At 40.5% G+C, this 21,295-nt stretch overlaps 1 protein-coding gene across 1 annotated transcript in view; it reads right to left on the bottom strand.

The window, feature by feature from the left end:
* The window catches only part of HSD17B4 (hydroxysteroid 17-beta dehydrogenase 4), a 103,038-nt gene that overhangs the window by 45,769 nt on the left and 35,974 nt on the right, over positions 1–21,295 (bottom strand). The window contains exons 9-16 of the mRNA XM_054986590.1: positions 17,393–17,484; positions 15,510–15,534; positions 14,983–15,111; positions 5,318–5,424; positions 3,527–3,763; positions 2,808–2,859; positions 2,441–2,512; positions 404–507 (exon numbers count right to left, since the gene is read on the bottom strand). Coding sequence (XP_054842565.1) covers positions 404–507; positions 2,441–2,512; positions 2,808–2,859; positions 3,527–3,763; positions 5,318–5,424; positions 14,983–15,111; positions 15,510–15,534; positions 17,393–17,484 — 818 coding nt within the window. The remainder of the gene's footprint in view (positions 1–403; positions 508–2,440; positions 2,513–2,807; positions 2,860–3,526; positions 3,764–5,317; positions 5,425–14,982; positions 15,112–15,509; positions 15,535–17,392; positions 17,485–21,295) is intronic.

The following is a 21,295-nucleotide window of genomic DNA, read 5'->3' as shown; positions in this document are numbered from 1 at the left end:
GCAAATGACAGTAAAGTTGCTCATCACTGGACAAGTATCACAATTTGGTATTATAAGAGGTTTTCCACAGGCAGGACAGAGCCAGTTTGGTGTAGTGGTTAAGAGTGGCAGAACCCTAATCTGGAGAACTGGGGTTTGATTCCCCACTCCTCCACTTGAAGCCAGCAGGGTGACCTTGGGTCAGTCACAGCTCTTCCAGAGCTCTCTCAGCCCCACCCATCTCACAAGGTGTTTTGTTGTGGGGATAATAATAACATACTTTGTAAACAGCTCTGAGTGGGCATTAAGTTGTCCTGAAGGGCAGTGTATAAATAAAATGTTATTATTATTATTATTATTATTAATTAGTAATCAACTACTGTTTCTGAATTAAACTACCAGTATTCCTAAAACAAAGCTTTACCTTGGCTTTCTCTGATGATCGTTTCCCACCAAAACCTCCCGCTCCAACAACAAAGACAGAGAATTGATTATAGCACAAAAGATCTTTTCCAGAATATGTGTACACTATGCAGAAAAAAACACACAAAAAGAAAGGCAGTTTTAGTCAAACATGAAGGATTCCGTTCAGGGCAGGGAAAGCCTGAGATTCAAATGGCACCCTCTAAGATACTTTTAAAACTAGTATCTCTCTAAATAAATCCATACATGTTTATTTTGTGAACAACTGTTGAAGTACTAGGGTAGTAAGAATATCTGGGAGCACATACACTAATACTAAACAAAACAGTATTGACAATATACATTTAAAAATGAATAAATTTTAGAAAAGATTTTATTTTTGTGAACTTGTAGCAGTGGGTATCACCAGGGCAGTCTTGTCTTCATTTTCTAGTCCAGAGTGAACTCAATTTTAACTTGGCAGACATGCACTGCTGACAAACAACATAAGGTATGAAAGGGAGGTCTGTTTCTCTGAAGATACAGGACAACCCAAGCACAGAGACATGCTGAAGCCATGTGCTATGTTTAGTGGTTGTACATTCTCTCCCTTCCTCAACTACAAAAATAAATGACTTCATAAAAACCACACCTTGGCATTATAGCCACTCCATACTAGGATTTCAAGCTAAACAAAAACCATGCTTTGCAACCTCTTTGAAGAGGGCTCAAAAACCAGTTTGTGTGTTCAGATCTATTCCACTTGCGTGTATTAATCAACTCCAACCATGTGAAAGGAAGCAACATATGGCTTGGTGTGACATTTGAACCACCCTACAATAGATGTAGGCTGGCAAGTCGCAATAATGCACTCCTGATGAGCTGCCATTGTGAATTTACAGTGACACAACTTCCCTTCAAACTTTATAATATTCTTCTGCTGAAAAGAAATCTGCCCTGAAAAGGTAAGCTGTTCCTTAGAGCCAAAACACACGTTAAGAAATACCTAGGTTCAGCACGGGTTCTCTTACCTCAAGGTTTGCCGGGATCTGTAGGCGTCCTGGAAGCTTAAAGTTTAGCACTTACAGAGCAGCAGGGACGGAAATACAGGCGCCTGTATTTCCCTTCCCCTTCCTGCTGCTCTGTAAATGCTAAACTTTAAGCTTCCAGGACGCCTACAGATCCCGGCAAACCTTGAGGTAAGAGAACACGTGCTGAACCTAGGTATTTCTTAACGTGTGTTTTGGCTCTTAGCTCTCTCTGTTTGTGGCATCATTGCATATGATGAATTCTGCAGACTCAGAAAGGCGGGGGGGGGGGGAGGCTTCCTCCAGTGGCAGACTGGGTGGCCAACAGGACCCCTACCGCCTCTCAGAGTGAATTACATGCAGCTCCTGGCTTGGCTGAAGCATCGCCTGTCTAAGCTTGACCAAGTCCTCAAATTGTGAGGGTCTTCAGCATTCCTACTGTTTACAGGGACTCAACTATGACATTATTCAAGCATAGTTTTGCTGGCTGTGTCCTAAGGCAATATTTATCTACATGAAATCCTAGAAGTCTCTACTCTAATAAAGAAAGCCCCTAAATTTCAGGTAAGCAGACCTCGTAGCATGATGGCCCATACATGTGCAAATACAAGAATGCTCTTTAAACTTACCTATTGGTCAGATCTAGAGAACCAAGAATGGCATTCTGGTCAAGGAACAGACCTTTTCTCTCTACAGCCAGGGCACTGGTTTTGATTGTGGAAAAAACCCATATTTAACCCCTTCCTCAGCTATCAAGTTTGTTGGTTTTAAGCCACCATCAGTGCAGCTTCCTGAAAAGCTTTTGAAAGTCATGAGATCCTAGGGTAAAGCATGGTTTGCAGGTTCAATGGGAAAAGGGATGAGTTGCACATTTTCCTTTTCAGTGTCCTACATTTTTAGGCCAACTTGGATAATGTGTGAATTGCTCTTAAAGTATTGCAATATAACTGGTATGACAAATTCAGACTCTTTCACTTCTGAGTCTCTTTCACTTCTGATTCCCTGCCCACAAAAGAAAGTAAAAAAGTTACCATCTAAAAGTATAACTGCTCCTGAGCCTTTATCAAGGATGTCAGCAATGGTGGGTTCTGAGATTAGCTTTCCTAAAATTGAAAATGAGATAAAATACACATTACATCAGCAAGCAAGAAGAGTTTCATAAACCTTCACAGAAAAATCACTAGTTACCTTGTTAAGATATGTAACACAAACTTAACATACTCAAATGCATGGTGCAGCTTGAATTTCAGATAAGAATATCTGATACATAGAACTGGTAGGACAGTAGGACATACATCTTTTAAAAATATTAAATAGATAGAGATGGCAAAAGAGAAACTTTTTTTCTGTATTTATGGTAAGGTAATTTAAAAATAATAAGTTTTACAGAACACTCACCTGATGTTGGCAGCGGTTTATACAGCTCTAAGTATTGCTCACCATGTAATACCTACAGAAAGAAAAGAAGCATTTTTACCAGAAGTATTATTTTTACCCAAATTTTGATGGTGTTATTTTAGGAGAGATAAAATGTTCCAATGAAACGTCTCTTAAAGAGAGACTATGTAATGGTATACATTTTAACTGTGTCAATGGAAATTAGATTTCTAATACATCGAAACTCCCACACCACTCCAAACTCAAGACAAAGTTGTTGGCTTAATTTACTCCTCCTTTCCTTTCTGCTTAATTTATAGCATAATCTACAATCACACCCCTTTACTTGTATCACACTGTAAACAATGCACGTCCAATTTATTTGTTCCTTGACATCAGAGCAATATTATTTAGACAGGTTAATATTCACTAGAATTAGATGATAACATCTTCAAGTAGTTTATTTAGAGTTACCTCCTTACAGTTACTGTTGATTATACTGAATCAAATTCTGGCCAGAACTTTCAGTGGACTGTAGAATAATTGAGGAGGGGGGAGTGTTAATACCAGTTTACTTAAAAGCCAAACTATATCCAGTACTAACTGGATACTAACTCAGTGCTAACTCAAATTTCAACATGACCAAAAACATTCCCAACTAAGCAAATCTGTATACAGAACTAGCATTCCATTTTCTGATCATTTCATACATGAAATCAACTCCAGTGTTTATAATTTACCTTTGTAAAATCAATATTGAGTCCTGGAATGTTAGACAATCCACCATCAAGCATTGAGGCCTGAGCTGGAATAACACCAAATGTAGGAAGACAACAAAATCCTTCACTTCCTTCAAACAGGAATTTTAGGTGGTCTGGATCTTTTGTGGACATGCCTACACCAAGCGCATACAAAATGGGCTGCAAAGGAGTATAATGGTATTCAACAGATGGCATCTTCTGACCAATGGCCTTTGCCTGTGGAGATTAAAGGCAGGATTATACATACATATTTTATTAAATTAGACATTTACCTACTATAGCCTAGTAAGTCAAATAGCATTATTATGTTAATGACTACTAGGCCAGGGCTTGGAAATCTCCTGGAATTAGAATTTACCAGCAGACTGTGGAGATCAGTTCCCCTGGAGAAAATGGCTGCTTTGGAGGGTGAACTCTATGGCATTATACCCTGCTGAGGTCCCTCCCACCCCCAAACGTCACTCTCCACTTCCAAATCTCCATAAATTTCACAACCTGAAGTTGACAACCCTACTGACAACTTGTCTAGGGCAAACAAGGAATATTTTTAGGTGACTAAACGAGAAAGTTTTCATAAGCAGTAAGAAAGTTGATTTCCTCTCCTTCTGGGCCATCAGTGTAGCACAAATAATTAATGTGAGTGACTACAAATTACTGAACACTAATAAATTTTGCGGGCTTTATTTGTAAGGCTGCAATAGTACATCTACAAAATCAGAATAATAACTCATTAAGTCCCATGTGCAGAATTCAAGAGGTGTGGGCTAGAATAACTCTTCAGATAACTAACTTCTACTGCCAGTTTCAATTAGCTTTACATCTCAACTGGGATGCTGATCTGATTCTACCCATTAATGGGCATACCAATTAATTCCCAAGCTTTGGCAATAGTCTAAATAGAAAGCTTTCACAAGTCTGGAATTAACAGCTTCACAATGCAAGTAGGGACAAGCTACATTTTAAATACTCCCCATGGGGAAAAAAAAACCCTGCAAACAAAAAGTAGTATATCAGACAAAAAGGTTTTATCCCAGCATTTTGCACACTGTGCTATATTCGTGTATGGGAACATGTGATCCTTCTCCTGGCATCTGAAGTAGCCCAAGACTCAGCATGCTGCCACCTCATCACTACTTTATTCTGTTGTATGTCTAGACAAGGCCTTAGAAAAGTGGGATCCGTAGCTTAATTTATATATGTTCCCAAACATTTTGTACAACTCCAAAGATAACTGGTGGGAAAATTTCTAATTTCCCTGTCTGTTCTCATTTGTATTTTAAAACTGACATTCCAAGCCTATCCGTAAGTCACAGTAGCTTTAGCCTGGCTTCAGGCAACTAGCGTTGCCAGATGGGACAGGGGGAAAAACAGACATAACAGATTAGAATTCTTTGCACTTGCACTCCCAGGCCAGCGTGATGAAGTCACTTCTGGAAGTGATATTACCCACCATTATCTGTGGGTGGCTTTTGCAGGGCTGGCCTGGATGAGAGGTGGAGCAAGAGTGAGGCCGGCTCAGGCCACAGCATTAGCCTCCTTCTCTCGCCCAGGCCAGCTTTGCTGAGGTGCGGGGCACCAGAGCGAGGCTAGCCCAGGCCACAGAGGTGCCTCCTTCCCTCGTCCAAGCCAGGTACCTGGTATTTTGATCTTATTTTCCCTGGACAGTTCAAGAGAATACCAGACTGTCTGGATGAATACCAGACACTTGGCAACCCTGCAGGCAACTGAATAGCTCCAAGTTACCTTGCTGAAGTATTTCTTTTTACTTACAGAGTCCAAGCCTGAAGAGACTGCTGATCCACTGTAGCTAGTGGGATTCAGGGAGACATCCTGAGAATCAATTTGACTTAGCACATTGTGCAGTATGGCCACTGATTCTGGAAATGCAGATTAACACAGTAAAAATGTACCATTATTTACTGGGAACACTGGGAACACTGGGAACACTGGGAAAAATAAAAAACTCAACACTACTAACACTACATTTTAAAAATCCCAACAATAAAATGTAATAATATTACTTTGGTAGAAATGTCTTAATAAACATTTTATTTATTAATTTATTTAAAATGCATATACTCTGCCTCATCTCCACAAACTTAAGTCAGTTAAAAGAACAGCAAAAGCTGCAAGAGCATAAACATCAAAGACATCCAGAAACAAGTTAAAATCAATATGCAATTAAAACACAGTTAAAAACTCTCACACAGTCAAAAACAGTTTACGTCCACCAAATGTACTTTGGAGCAAAACAGTCTTGCACACCTTCCTGAACATGGCACGTGACGATGCCCACTGAACCCATTCTGGTATGTCATTTCAGAAGAATGGATCTACCACTGAGAATGCCTGTAAGCTAACCGTTGCCAAATGGACAGTCTTAGATAAGGATACCACCAGAAGTCTGTCTGAAGAGTGTTACTGGTGCAAGTGAGCACAGGGGCTTGTACAAGAGGCATGGAGGCCCCAGGCTGTGAACGGCTTTAAAGGTAGCAGCAAATACTTTGAATTGGGCCCAGAAGCAGCCAGACAGCCAGTGCAGTTGAAGTACTACTGGCGTTATATGCTCCAAGTGACTGATCCAAGACATGTATCTCACTGCTGCATCCACTTGAAGCTTCTGAGACATTTTCAAAGGCAGTCCCATGTAAAACATGTTACAGTAATGTGGATGAGCATGGCTAGGTCAGCAGAGTCTAAACAAGGGGCCAGCTAGCAAACCAGACGGAACTGAAATAAGGCCCTGCTAGTTACAGGTCCAACTTGCTTACTCATGGACAAAGCCAGGCCCAGGAAAGTGCTTTATAATACTGCCTGCATCAGCTACTGATTGTGTTAGTATAAACTTGTGCATCATGTTAGCAGAGCTAGAAAAATTATTAACACTCACCATAATTAAATAGTAAAAGAATCCAGTAGCACCTTTAAGATTAACCAACTTTATTGTAGCATAAGTTTTTGAGAACCACAGCTCTCTTCGTCAGATGCATATTTGGTTCTTGAAAACTTATGCTACAATAAAGTTGGTTAGTCTTAAAGGTGCTACTGGACTCTTTACTATTTTGCTGCTACAGATTAACACGGCTAACTCCTCTGGATCTATGATCATAATTAAAGATATACAAAGTCAACTGACACAAAATTTTAAAAAATCTGTTGACCAAATAATCTTTGCTATTGTTATACTAAAGTTGTTATTTCTCTCTTTTGCTTCCTGTGGGTTGGATCCAATGACCTTTCCACTCAAAGAGGGCTGTTTTAATATCTTGCTGTCGAATGATGCTTGTGCACAAAGTTTATGGGTAGCTTGCAAATTTCTAGCACAAGCAGAAGCATATGAACCATTATAGAAGATATTATCAAAAAGAGTCCAGTAGCACCTTTAAGACTAACCAACTTTATCGTAGCATAAACTTTCGAGAATCACAGTTCTCTTCGTCAGACAAAGAGAACTGTGATTCTCGAAAGCTTATGCTACAATAAAGTTGGTTAGTCTTAAAGGTGCTACTGGACTCTTTTTGATTTTGCTACTACAGACTAACACAGCTAACTCCTCTGCATCTATGACCATAGAAGATATGATAGAAGCTGGTTGCTCTCATTTGGGCCACAGTTCGCTGGATCAAACCCTCCGGTGTTCTTTCATGAGCTAATCATCACATTGACAATATTTGAATTACACACCAATGAACTATAAACCTTTGTTATTTGTCTATACAATATGCATAACCTTCTGCTTCTCTAATCAAGCATGCAATATTGCAGGAATTCTACACATAATTTAGAACAACATGACAGCATTTTTTAATCCATCATCTAAAAATGGCTTATTTTTATTTTTCCAACTCTGGGTTACAAGCATCTTTTCTTTCTTTTTTGCTGTTATCTTATTCTCTATTGATTCTTTATTTTTTCATTGAATACTTCTAGATTCCAGAAGCACAACTAGCAGTATTAATAGCATTTTGTTATCTAGTATTTCTTTAGCAATAATGAGAGTCTTGTATGTAATTTTATTCTCCCCTTGTTGGCCATGTCTTCTGTTACGTAATAATTTCCATAATGAATACAAATGAAGGAGGAAAAAAGAGGGCTGCTACATGACTGCGTATTGACCTTCTGCTGTCTGGCAGAGGAATCTGCAATCTTAACCCCAGCAGCACTAGATTTGCAGCAATACTTTAGCAATTGAGCAGGTGGAGTCATTCATGCTACACAAGGTCATACTTTCAGCATCTCCAACTAAGATGCCGATAAACTAGCAGTGAATTAGGAAAACATCGGTCCAACTCTCAAACTATGTAAAACATGTAGAATCAACACTTGTATAGCAACTAGAGTATTGATCTTGCTACAGAAAATCCATCTTTGAATTTAGCTATGAAGATCATCAAGTGACCTTGAACAAGTTATTGTGATTTTAATTTTATTTCTGTTATTTATAGTCCTTTCTCATTGAGACTCAAGGTGGATTACACAGTATAAGTCAATATGATCAACAGCTGGAACATTCAATAAATACAATAAAACTGCAGGAATTTGAAAACAAGCAGAAATCTGATACAGAGCTGAAGCAGTGTGGAAACAATACATGAGCAATCTGACACGATATAAGTTGCAGCTGGAGCACAGGTCTTACATCTAGTGGACTGGTTGAACCAGCAAGGTGGCCTGGCCAAGCCTCAGTCTAAAGAGGCTGAGAGTTAATCAGATTCAACTGTATTTGCTGGCAGGTATGGAAGCTCCTGAAACAGTGCTGTACTTGGGCCAGGATCCTGCAAAGAGGTATTCCTTTTCGAATTCTGATCTGGATCAAGGCAAGGATTCCATGCTGTAGGTGTGGCACTTTGCCTCCTTTGCACTCTCTCTGCCAAGGCCTTCCACCAATGCAGATCTTGTGGAGTAGGAGCAGGTCTTTGGGAAGCTTCAGGCCTAGGTTTGCCTCTAGCCTGGTGAAGATCTAGTGGTTATCCAAAGCTGGTGTCAAGTTTCCTGGGCAGGGGCTTTGGCAGGGTGGCCTCTGGTGTTGCTGGGGCATGATTGGCAGGTGCCTTGCAGAATTAGGCCCTCCGTTTGATCCTCCAGATTCCCCGGCCTTGGCTCCTCCTCTGAGTCCTATGAGTCAGAGTCACTGGACTGGTCAGAGGGGATCATGTCACTGAGAGTTGCAATAAACATTCTGAAGTTTTGGGTAGAAATACAGGATACAATAGTGTACCAAAGTTGGAGATGCAACCTTCTCCTGCAGAATATGTAAGGCCACCGTTTCTCTTTTAAGGCCAATTTTCATGCATTTTGAATCTGTCTCTAATTTAAGCTACAACACTGCTTGTCTAGCTGTTTGTATATAGAATCCTTTAAATATGGTCAAGCACCTGGAACTTTCATGACAAAGCAAACAAGACATACGCATAGATGCATTATATATTACTAACCCATTTATTTGCTTCTTTTTAAAAACCACATCAAGTACCTTTCTGAAAACGCATGAGTGACAACCTTCTCAACTTAAGTGCCACTTATTTCTTCATGTTCTTAATGAGGGCTCCTTTCACACATGTTGGATAATGTATTTTCAAGGCACTACAGTGATCATTTGCAGGTAGATTTTCCTGTTTCACACAGGGAAACTCAGTTGTAAATGATCACTAAAATGCTTTGAAACTGCATGATCCAGCATGTGTAAAAGCAGTCCAAGATTCTTAGACATATGAGACTGTGTTGTGTTCTATCTAATGTGTGATGAAATGGCTTTTGTAGTTGTGGCACCAACAAATGTGGTCCCAGGGGAAGTCAATCAGGCCCCATCACTTCATGATTTTGGTGAAGAGTATAGTTGTGGCTATTTCGAAAGGCTTTGAGGACCACATGTTCTTTCCAATATGTTATGTCTCTGACTCTTTGGTGTAGATTATTTCGTGTTCTTGCATTTTAGATTTACTGGCTTCATTAATCTGATTATTTCTAACTGTATTTTGCTTTATACTGCTTTATACTTCAATGTACCTTGGAGCTCTTTCCTGACAGATAGGTAGAATACATTTCAAATTAAACAGAAAGAAATCATACAGGCACTGTTCTATCTATTCACAGTTAGATTTATAGCAAATGACCTAGTCACATATATTTTTAATCAGTATATTTATAAATAGGGGCAGTTTGCCCTGTAATTTAAAGACAGGGCTGGGGCAAGTGTCTTCATTAGAACCCCTTCCCAACAGCAACTTCTACAGTTCAGGTCCTTGTGACACTGGCTTTCTTACTTCACACAAAAGTAAGCTAGCAGTGTAGCTCTCAGCCCAAAAAGCAAAGCTGGAATTTAGATGGAAGGAAAACTGATATGCATTGGAAAGGAGTTCTTGATGACCAGACTGCCATGTTTTTCTCTTGGCATCCAACCTGAAAAAACCTTTAGCTCCATACATTAAAGGAGTTTACAGTGATATTTGGAGAGTCCTTTCTACAAAATATGTGGTTAAAATGTCTTAATTAGTTTTCCCATGGAGAAAATCTAGAAAATAGTTGTTACATTTATATCCCCTTCCTCAAGAAAGCTCAGAAAGGCCTTCCAGCTTAACACAACCCAGCAAGGTTGGCTGAACTCTGAGAGGGAAAGGGAGAGGGGAGGGGGGAGAGAGAGAGAGAGAGAGAGAGAGAGCACGATCTAGAGAATGTCAAAGCCAAGAGAGGATCTAAGCATACCTTTCTCACCCCAGACTCAACATGCTAGCTGCTGCAGTACACAGCTTTTCATTTTATACCACAATAAATTTGTTAGTCTTTAAGACGGCACAAGACTCTTTTAACTAGTTTCCAAAACAGCTTCAATACAAACAGCTAGTGTTGATCATAAATTAGTTTCTCCAATACTTTTTGGACAAAACATTATTCTATTAGGGTTATGCACAAAATTGCTAATTGCCCTTCCATTACTAAAGCTTAAGTTCAATAATAGTAACATCATTATAAATGGAGAAATCGCTTTTCAAAATGACACAACTTAACTTTTACTGCTTTTTAATCTGGGGCAAATTTTAAAAATCAGTCCACGCACCAAGTCTAAATATCCACACATCATTATGACTCTCATTTTACGCTTCTAATCCTGAGCTATTCCTGCAAACGATAGGTAAATGCTTACGCTAATTGGTATTTTTTGTAATTATATATGATGGTTTAGTATATAATAGCTTTTCACAGCATTAAATTACTTACATTAATGCTGGTAATAGTTTTTAATGAAATCTTTGGGGACAGCTTGAACTTGCAGATATAAAGGGACATAGTTTTCATTTTTAATGTGAACACTCTAATTAGGTTTCCTTACTTAACAGTTCAGTGCCTTGAGGCACTGAGGAAAGGGGCTCTCTTACACCAAGGGAAGCTTTCTAATGTTATTATACTGAAAAATTAAATGAATTAGTCTGACAGATTTCCACAGCATTTTCCCTGCTTCTTTTGCTAATTCCCACGGACAATAGATTAAACTAAGACACCCTGACCCAAATCCAAACTATGCCTGTAGCCTTATGTTCCAAGAGGAACACTGTTTAATTCTTGACCCAGCCAAAAATTTAAGGGCATGGTGAATCCAGAAGAAACAAAATACAGGGTGGAGTTACTCATTTTGTGCATCAGATGTTTTAATTAGAGTCTGGCTTATTAGAATACTAACTTTACTAGTTTCCCACAGAAATGAGTAACATTTGCTCATTAACAGAGGAGAAACTATCCTGTTGAACCAATGGGACAATCTATGGACAAAAGACAATAAATTTACAGACTGCCAGTTGTTAAGAGAGAACTGGTATAAAATGTTTTTTAGATGGTACAGTACTCCCAAAGACATTGAGAGAATTAGTAAGGACTATAATGGATAGTGTTGGAAATGTCAGTGCACGGATGCAACATTTTATCATGTCCACATGTGGTGGACATGTAAGAAAGCATGGAAATATTGGATAAAGATACACGAAGAGATGCAGAAAATTTTCAAGCTAAATCCGAAAAACATGCTATTAAACATTTTACATCTTACTAAATAATGTTACGAAAGACCAGGGTACATGATGCAAGAGTGCAAGAAGGTTTAATTGTATATGGCCAAAGGCCGTCACAATACAAAGTTAAAAACAATAAAAATAGAAATCTATCTTACGGGTACATGGTGACAGCAGCAAGAGTGCTGCTGTGTCCTGGAGTGCAGATCGGGGTCCTGGACTGCTGACGAGAGGTAGGCACGAACCAGAAAAAAAACCGAACCATGCAGTTTGTGGTTTGTCGCATTTCACGACCCACGAACTTTCACGAACCTGCCCTGGTTCATGAACCAGTTTGTTTGGTTCGTGAAAACATCATATCTGGGGCAGCAAATCACCACTTCCGGGTCAGCAGAAGGCCACTTCCAGGTCAGCAGAAGGTCTGCAGGAAGTCCATCCCCTGTTGCCTAGGAAACTGATTGATCGACGCGAGGTTGTCTGCAGTGAAGAACCAAAAAACGAACTAATCGAACCAGCCTAAAGTTCATGGTGGTTCGTCAGAAATGGGCTCTGATGAACTGCCAGTTCGCGAACCACGAACCGGCCTGGTTCGTGCTGAATTTTGGTTCGTATTTTGGTTCATGCCCATCTCTACACCTGACACATTAGAGTGGATAGACAAGATATACAAATATGCATCTATGGCCAAATTAACGTCTTACATGCATAATAGACCAATAGCTGAATTTTGGAAAAAATGGATACTGAAGTCTGAGTATAACCAACTAAGGAGAGGGAATGAGAGCTATTATAAAAATTAGCTATCCTGTTACAGATTTCGAATGTATCTTTCTATTAGTTTAATCTAACTTTAAATGTAGTGTGTCATGTGTGCTTGCCTGCAGTACATGCCATGTGTATATTATATGCCACTCATTAATCCCCTGACACTAGCAGAGTTCTGATTACCTCTCCTTGCCTGTTCTTGGGAAATTAAGTGTGTTATCTCTACTTTGAACATAAACACTCTCCTGAAGAAGCAGAATACTTTCTCTTTTGAAGCGATTGGCCTTGAGACCAGCTGCACCTAACACAAACAAGGTTTTTTCTTGGGAACAGGGATGATTTCATGCTTACTCTGTAGATGTAGTCTAAACTGTGATATTTTTTGTCTCTGGCGTTCACACCACAATTTCAACAGACTTCTAACCTGGGGGTGGCCATTACACTATATCTAACTATGCTTTTCCTTAACATGTCACTTCTGCCAATTCCACTGTCTAAACACCTTGAACCTGATAGATCTCTAATAAAAGTTACTTCAACCAATCCACCTTTGTGATTGCTGTGGAGAACTTGGGAATTTACTTGCCAAGGACTGGCATAGTGCCTCTATAAGTTCTTATGCACTTTCTATTATTATATCTTTTCTTTTAAATATCTTTTTAAAGAAAAATTGGTGTTTCACGAGAGCTAATTATTATATGGTGCCTATATAGGAGATTCCAGCAAAAAACAGTTATGTGGTGTTTTAGGGATGGGGAGATACAGACAGGCCAGCTGCTTCCCCACTCATCCTAATCTTCTAAAATTCCTTTATAGTCCTACCATCAGTCAGTAGCTAGTACTAGCTGTTCCCATCAGAATTGTTCCACTGGCAGGGGGAAATGTGAGAGGTAATTTTCTACTATTTTTTGGCTCGAGAGCATGTCTATGATCAGCAGACAGCCTTGGTTGGATGGCTTGTTTGCTGCCTACTCCTAGAATGCAACACCACTCCTAAATCCTAAACTTTCCTGCAGGACTAAGACAACATCTTCCAGTTGGCCAGACTATTGGTCCATCTAGTCTGGACCAATCTAGAAAATATTCTGCTGGTAATTTTGCACATGTTCATTCATTCATTAAAAAGCCAACTGCGCATGCATATTCTCATACTACATTTTACCATCCTCTTCATCTGCCACCTCCTCCTCTCCCCATCTGATGTTCCTTTCTGTAATTATTTATTTACTTATAAGATACCTCCTTCTGTCTGGCTGGTGTTGATTAATGGAAAAGACAGGCAAACTACTCACACCTGGAAGAATTCACACAGGCACACTTCACAGCTTCATAGGAATTTTAGGTTTTTCCAAATCCTGCCCCTACAGGATGCATTTATAGGATGCATCCCAAGTAGGTAGTCCCAAAGAGAGACAAACAGAGTGATCTGTGCTCAAAAATGTCACTTTAGTGACCCATTCCTGACCCTGTACAACATATGCCTTCATCAGATTCCAAGGTTCTGTACATGTTCCTCAACTTTGAAAAAATTCAGAGTGTACTCCTATTTAAATGAACAGTATGATGATTTTAAGTATGAAAGTCAACAACATTTTTGCAACTTTTGCAATATCCCTAATGAAAATAGCATCTTCTGGCTGATGTAACTGAAAGTTGGTTTAGTACCATCAGATTGACTAAGTTCAAAGGGAAATTACCATACAACCTTGCTAAAATTGAGTTTATTTGCAACTTCAGAACAATGGACTCCCCCCCCCCCCCACACACACACCAGGGACTGAATCGAGACGTAGGATTTTTCTCACATTACAGATGGTCCTTTACTGCACATTGCACCTCTGCTCTACCAAGCTATCAATATGTATTGTAGCTAGCTTCCTGACACTCTAATTTGCAATGCTCCTCCCAACCCCTGCCTGGGTTATAAAGACTCCTTTCTTTTCCCACTCCTTGTATCTGATGAAAGGAGCTTTGACTCTTGAAAGCTCATACTGGTGGTCCCCGGCCCTAAGGAAGCCCGCCTCACTTCAACCAGGACCAGGGCCTTTTCAGTCCTGGCCCCAGCCTGGTGGAACGCTCTGTCAATGGAGACCCAGGCCCAGCGGAACATATCATTCCGCCAGGCCTGTAAGACAGAGCTGTTCAGTGGTTGAAGGAGGCGGTGCCATGTCGGCCTCCCACTTTAGGGAGTGGTTCTCCCCACCATTGCACCTTAATGTATTTGATTAATTTATTTTATTATTGCTTATTGTATGTTGCTTTTAGAATTATTATTTTCTTGTTTTTATTGATTTTAACTGTTGTTCACTGCCCAGCGCCCCTGAGGATGGGCGTTTTATAAATTGAAATAACAGTAATAATATGGAAATCTTATTGGTCTCCAAGCTGCTCTTGGACCAGAATCTTGCTCTTCTACGACAGACCAACACAGCTACCCACCTGAATATACCACTACCTTGTTCTGCACACATGCAATCTGACTTTTACATGTCTTGTTGTCAGATTACAGCTATTCTTCAGAAAGTAAGAGTTCAGAGCTACAAAGAACTAATTAACGAAGTCAGAAAACTGTATAAAGAAACAACATGGATGTTATTTCTTCAGGTTCTTCCATGAAGAGATCACAATATGTTATTACAAAAATAGCAGAGAATTTAGAATGACATATACCTTGGACACTCCGAGGTTTGCTGGAATTACAGAAATCACAGATCTTTTCCCATTTATTTTGCACAGCTTCTGGTGTCATTTGATGGTTCTTCTGCCTGACAATGGCTCCTTCAGACCGTTCCCAGCGTACTGTCAGAACAGCAATAATAGGAGGCATTTAACAACCATTCAGAGCAGCCAAAAACTGCAGCAGCAGCAGCATATAATAGAGAGACTACAAAATGTTTATGAAGAATGATCATCTGAATTTCCAAGGAAAGAAGGCTTTATTGTTGTAGAAGGCACTAAGTATATGCCTTCAAAATGTGGCACCAAGTCCATATTTGCCAAGGATAGCTAAGCCACTGCTAAGAGATTTTGCACATGACTAATTAACCAATTCTTTTCAACTGTATGACTAAATATTTGTCATGTTCCAATGTCATCAATATTAATCATAAATTAAATATTTACTTTTATTACACTAATGTTAAATTGTGTAAAGTGCATTTTTCTTTGTATTATTAAACCAGATCAATGCAACTTACATTTTCCAACCCATCCAGCTCCAACCTGTGGTATAAAATAATTTTTGAAGAGTCAGTAAACTTCAAAAAACAACTGATTAAATAGAACCGCTAATCAATGAGGACAGAACAGTATATTTCACTTTAATGGGAATGCATTTTATTTCTTGATCATGTATTGTCTGTAAACATTATTTTGGGAGTTCTTAATACCTATGTGTACCCTTAATGTAATGAATAGGTTTAATGCTAATATTATTTTCTGAGATACAAGAAGCAGAGATTTAACTTATGACTATATTCTCAAAATACCCCTGAGCACTCTGGAAATCTATTGGATCCATTAATCTTTAAGGATAGAACATTCTAATCAGACTCCCACCCTTGTGAAGAAGCAACAGTATCACATATGCCATGCGCAGACAGCAAACTGGGTGTAGCAAAGTTTTTATTTCTAATCCCCTTTACCAGATCATGAGAAACCTGCCCGTTCAAAAAGCAGGTTCTAGCATATGCTCTCTCTCATATGTTGGTACAACAACCTGGATCAGTGTCATAAATGCCATGGTGGCCATGAATGCCTAATCCTGACAAGACCAAGCATCATTTGTTGAAATCCCCCAGATCAATCAATCTAGTGGTATTCCACACCAAGTCATAGACAGTCTCTCTGGCAGCTCAGCTAGGGCACCTACTGATAAACTGGGTGAACAGTAAAGCAGCAAAAACTTCAACATTTCTCTGTCATTTAATATAAGGTACATACAATCAATGTGACTAATATTTGCACTAGAAATCTGCAGAAGGAAAATGAGGGCCAAGCTAGATGATACAGCATTCTTGGAGATGCTGCCATCATTTTACCTCCGAATTTCCTCACTTTACCAATACCACAGGTGTCTGATTCTGCTCAGCACTGCACACTTGGAAGAGAGGCTCTTCTCCCCCTCCTGGGCTGCTTTCAAGAGTCCAACTTCTACTGTTGGTGGTTGGGCTCTTGAAGACGTTTAAGAGAAGACAGAAGCCCTCCCTCCCTCCTCATGCTGCAACATGGACCTATATCCCTAAGGCACTTGTAAAATGAGGAAGTTCAAAGGTAAAATGGGCAGTGGTGGCCCTGGGATCACCTATCATCTAGATAAGAACCATCTGAGCCATTCATGCTCCTTGTAATTCAAGGCTGAAGGACCACATGTCCAGCAAATGTTAATGAAGAAAGACATTATTAGTTTCTTTCACACTGATTTAGTTAGACATGCCAGGTAAACAGGGACATCACAGCAAGTAATGCATCGGAGGGACCTTCTTTTTCAAAGATCTGGAACTAGATAACATCAGGGTTGAACTGTGAAAGTATCTCTATCCACATTTGTTTGGATGGGTTACAGATTGTATAACGGTTCTCCAATTAAACACTCTTTTCGCCGCCAAACCTTTTTTTCCCAGTCCAATAAAGACTAACACACTAGATGAAAAGGATCCTGATGCATTTGAGCCACAGCAATTCCTCAGGGAAATAATTTTATACAAGACAACCAGGGCTATAAAAAGCTTTGCCTTTTCTGCAATGCAACACATTTCCCAGCATTATTGTACATTTAAATCTCTTTCGTATAAATGAGATGGAGCAACATAACGATAGCACAGCACTTTCCACCAATTTTTTTCAGGTCAAGGGGTAACATTTTATGCTTAAAATTAATACCGAAAACCACTGTTACCTTCCAACTTAATTATCATGCAGCAAAACATATTTTGAACTTTACCCATCATATAAGGAAATGCAATTGATATTACAAAATTCTAGAATAAAAGCAAACACTTCAGTACAAACATACAAATGAGGAAAACATGATGGGCTGTGAAAACAAATCACTGCCAGGAAAGAAAATAAAAGATATTACCTCAAATAGTCCACCATTCTCCTGACAACTTTCATGACAAAGCCAAAGTACCAAGGGAGCCACATAGTCTGGTTTGAAAGCATCCAGCATATCTAGGTTAGACAGACATTAAACAACATGTTTTCATTAAGTATTATGTGCTTACATATTAGACTCATATACAATCAATAGTCTCACTATATCTAATGATCAAGGACAAAATCAAAATAAAACAAATTAAACAGTACCTAAAAGTGCAAACTCGGGGCTGTACACAAATGAAACAAGATATGGAACAAGAATAATAAAGACACAGCATGGCTATCACATAACCAAGGGAACAATAACATACACAAAATGGGTGATACCACAAGGTATTAACAGTCTCATACAGGCTTATAAGATCCAGGTTGTGATGCTGACCTATCAAGACTTCTGATGCACTCAAACAGTCTTCATGTCAGTACAAAAAGAAAAAGGTCTGGTTGTGATTAGACATGGGCACGAACAGCATTATGAACGGAAAAAAACAATGAACAGGCTGCTCGGCTACTCATGAACGTGGCGTTTGTGAGGCGCCACTCCAGCTGAACAGGTGGCCATTGCAAGCCTCGTTCGTTGTGCTCGGCCACTGTTTGGGAAGCCAGACACTCAGGCGCCTTCAATCAATTCCCTCGGCAACGGAGGGAGGGACTGCCTGAACTCTGTCTGCACTCCCTCTGTCGCCCCGGACACCCCAATCAAAGCCCAACTTAGCTTGATGGGCAGGTCTTCCTTCCAAGTGTGGAGCTGCAAATTGGTTACATGGGAGCAGACACCAGGGGGAAGGGAGGGAGGAGGGGGGTGTTCTGTGGCCATGGGAACTCCAATCTCCTCCCTGCAAACCCTGTTAGGCAGTTCTGACTGCCAACCACAGACCTCCTACATTTCTCAATGAGACCTCTGCTTAGGAGGCAGCCCTGGAAGCCTCCGGTTCCAGGGCTGCTGCCAGGCTCTGGTACCAAGCTCTGTGGGCACCTCGGCTGAGGGCTCACACTGATTATTATTATTACCAATATCAGTGCCTGATCTAGTGGTCAGGCTTGCGAGTGTGCTGGGCTAGGGCTCTAGCCTCAGTTTCTGGTTCTAGGGTTGCTGCCAGGCTCTGGGGCCAAGCTCTGTGGGCACCTTGGCTGAGGGCTCACAGTGTTCTCTCCTTTTCTGTCCTCCTTAATTCTAGTTTGGTGGCACAATGAGTCTTCATGTTGTGGTGGCTGCCATGAGCGGTCGTGGGTGAAGTACAAAGGCAGTCCTCCTGGATTACTTGTGGAAAGCAGTACTGGGTGTGGCTCGGGGACAGCAGAGAGTACTCCTGCTCTCCCAGATTCACCTGTGGGGGCTGTGGAGGAGGCCAAAGAAATCTTTCCGCTGGGATCTCTCTCAACATTTTGAGGAGGAGGTGGGTGATGGATCCCTGGAGGAATGGATTGTGTTTTATGAAAGATCCCTCCCGTCCACATCCCAAACTCTTGGTGGTGTCCCCGCCTGCAGTCCACCCCTCACTCCGTTGTCCATGGCCAGTTCCGCAGCACAGCCTGTAACCATTCATCCTCCTTCCACAGCTGGTGGTCCATGTTTCAACGCCTCCGTATGGAGGCACTTTCGGGCCCTTCCTAATGACCCCCGTGTGGTGTGGTGCCGTGCCTGTGATGTCCTGGTGCACAGGGGCAAAAACCCGAAGCACCTGTCTTTGACGGTCCTGACTCGGCACATGAAGAGGCACCACCCGAGCCTGTCTCCCTCCTCACCCAATGAAACATCCATTGGGGGGAGAAAGGGGGCCACCAGCTCTTCTGAGTGGGGGTCAGTGGGAGGGTCACTTTGCCCTGAGGGTGATGCTGGTGAGAGCAGAGTGCTCTGGCATGCCACGCTCGCGGAGGTTGTCCCCTTGGGGTCTGGGACACAGCTTAGAACAGCGAGGTTGATGATTCAGGAGGCGGGCCTTCGCGTCTTGGCAGAGATGGCTGCCCACATGGCTTGCCCCTATACATCATGGAGTGTGTGGGCTTCCACAGGCTTTGAAAACATTTTGCCCCTTGGTTCTCCATGCTGTCGCTGCGCAGCCTTGCCCGTCGAGTCCGGTGGGTATCTCAAATGAGGGCTGACACATTTTGATCAGGCCTACTCCCACTGCTAACAGGCTTCTGATGCCTTGTTAGGCCTTCCTGGCACAGCCAGATCATCATGGCTGCTCTGGCACCGACAAACACTGGACAGCGAACATGTTCGTTAACGGGATATGGTCGGTTCCGTTTGTCTGTTCGTGTTCGTCTTCGGGAACAAACAGCTTGTTCGTGTTTTTTTCCCATTCGTGCCCATGTCTAGTTGTTATCCACCTATACAAACTTTAAATTCGGTGAGACACTTCCTTCTTAGTACTTTTTGTAAAGTAATATGCAATACAGAAAATTCCATTCTGGACAGACGAACATACATAAATAGACAATCTGAGTCTATACTGATATGTCACTTCTGACTGACATTAAACCAAGATGCACATAAGCACACCTCACTCTTCCTTCCCTTCTCACACCGAAAATCTCTTTTCGAAACTAACTCCTGTTATCTATGATCTATGACTCCAGGCAAGCAGATTAACGGGACTTAGCTTTCCTTCCACAAACTGGGATTTTAAAGCAAAGTTTAATTCAGGTTTAAAATCTCAGTTTATGAACAACTAACATTGGCCTGACAGCATATGTACATCACAGATAACAAGTTCATTTCTAACTGGAAATGTTCGCATGAAAAAGGGCAGGGAAGGAGGGAAGTATGCAGGACTGGTAATGCTGGATTTGTGTACAGCCGAGGTTAATGCTTGTTAAAAGTTAAATCTGAACACACCCTAAAATGTCTTTCTGGAAGGGTATAAACAGCAGAATATTGAAATGCCACCTGACAGTTCAGTAAACTGTTGTTAGCATACAACTTGCTAAAATTGTAATGTCTAGACTTGCATTATATGTCACCTATGGGCATCACTGAAGTAAAGAACTAAATCTATTTGTTAAAAGATGGTATTCTACATTTGCAACCTGTTCATGATATATTTCTGCAATATAGACATTTCTATGTAAGAACAAAGATGACAAATTAACCCAACAAAACATACTATTTTATGGATTTTCAAGGAACAATTTAAATTTCACATGTCTAACAGTACCTCATATTTCTTTCAAACATCAAAACCATTTCCCAGAACAGCAGGAAATCCATGCCCAATTAAAGGTATCACAACTGTAGTCTACAATAATTTAGAAGGCCATAGATCTCCCACATAGCACAGGAAGTGCTGTGAATGTCTTTTCTACTATTTGAAAACAGCTGACTCTACTTGTATCAAACTTGACAAGCTTAAATGTTTCCTTCTAAGGCACCATGTACCTATTAAATTGGCACCCTTAAAAGCACAGTGTGCTGCTTTTGTGTGTCTGCCTTCAAGCAGAGACGTAAGAACTGAGATAAAGACTTTGACAAAGTGTTAATAAGTTAAAGTCTTTCATTTTAAAAAGCAGGATGCTTACAGTAGTCATTTGTAGAACTGTTCATTTAAAGAACTGGGCGCACAGCTCTTAGAGAATTGTGGAAAACAAGTTCTTCTGATTTATATGTTGTCTTTGCACAGACGTGTCCAAGTCCATAAATGCTTATATATCAAAGATCAGTAGAACCTTGCTGTACTTAACCAGTGGCCTCAATACGTTTCCAAAACAGTGAACAAATCAAACTATTTTTAAAAATTAAATTCCAATAAATATAAACAGCATTAACAATCTGAACTGTCTGTAGGTCTCGGCTATGAAAGAGATCCCAAGAATAGAAGTGAGCTAAGTTCACTGCTCAATCTATTCCAATATCACCACACAGGTAAAAGAAATAACCAAG

The sequence above is a fragment of the Eublepharis macularius genome, chromosome 8 (genome assembly GCF_028583425.1).
Source record: "Eublepharis macularius isolate TG4126 chromosome 8, MPM_Emac_v1.0, whole genome shotgun sequence".
NCBI lineage: Eukaryota > Metazoa > Chordata > Lepidosauria > Squamata > Eublepharidae > Eublepharis > Eublepharis macularius.
Note: the sequence above shows the minus strand (reverse complement) of the source record. Positions and strands in the feature narration are given on the sequence as shown.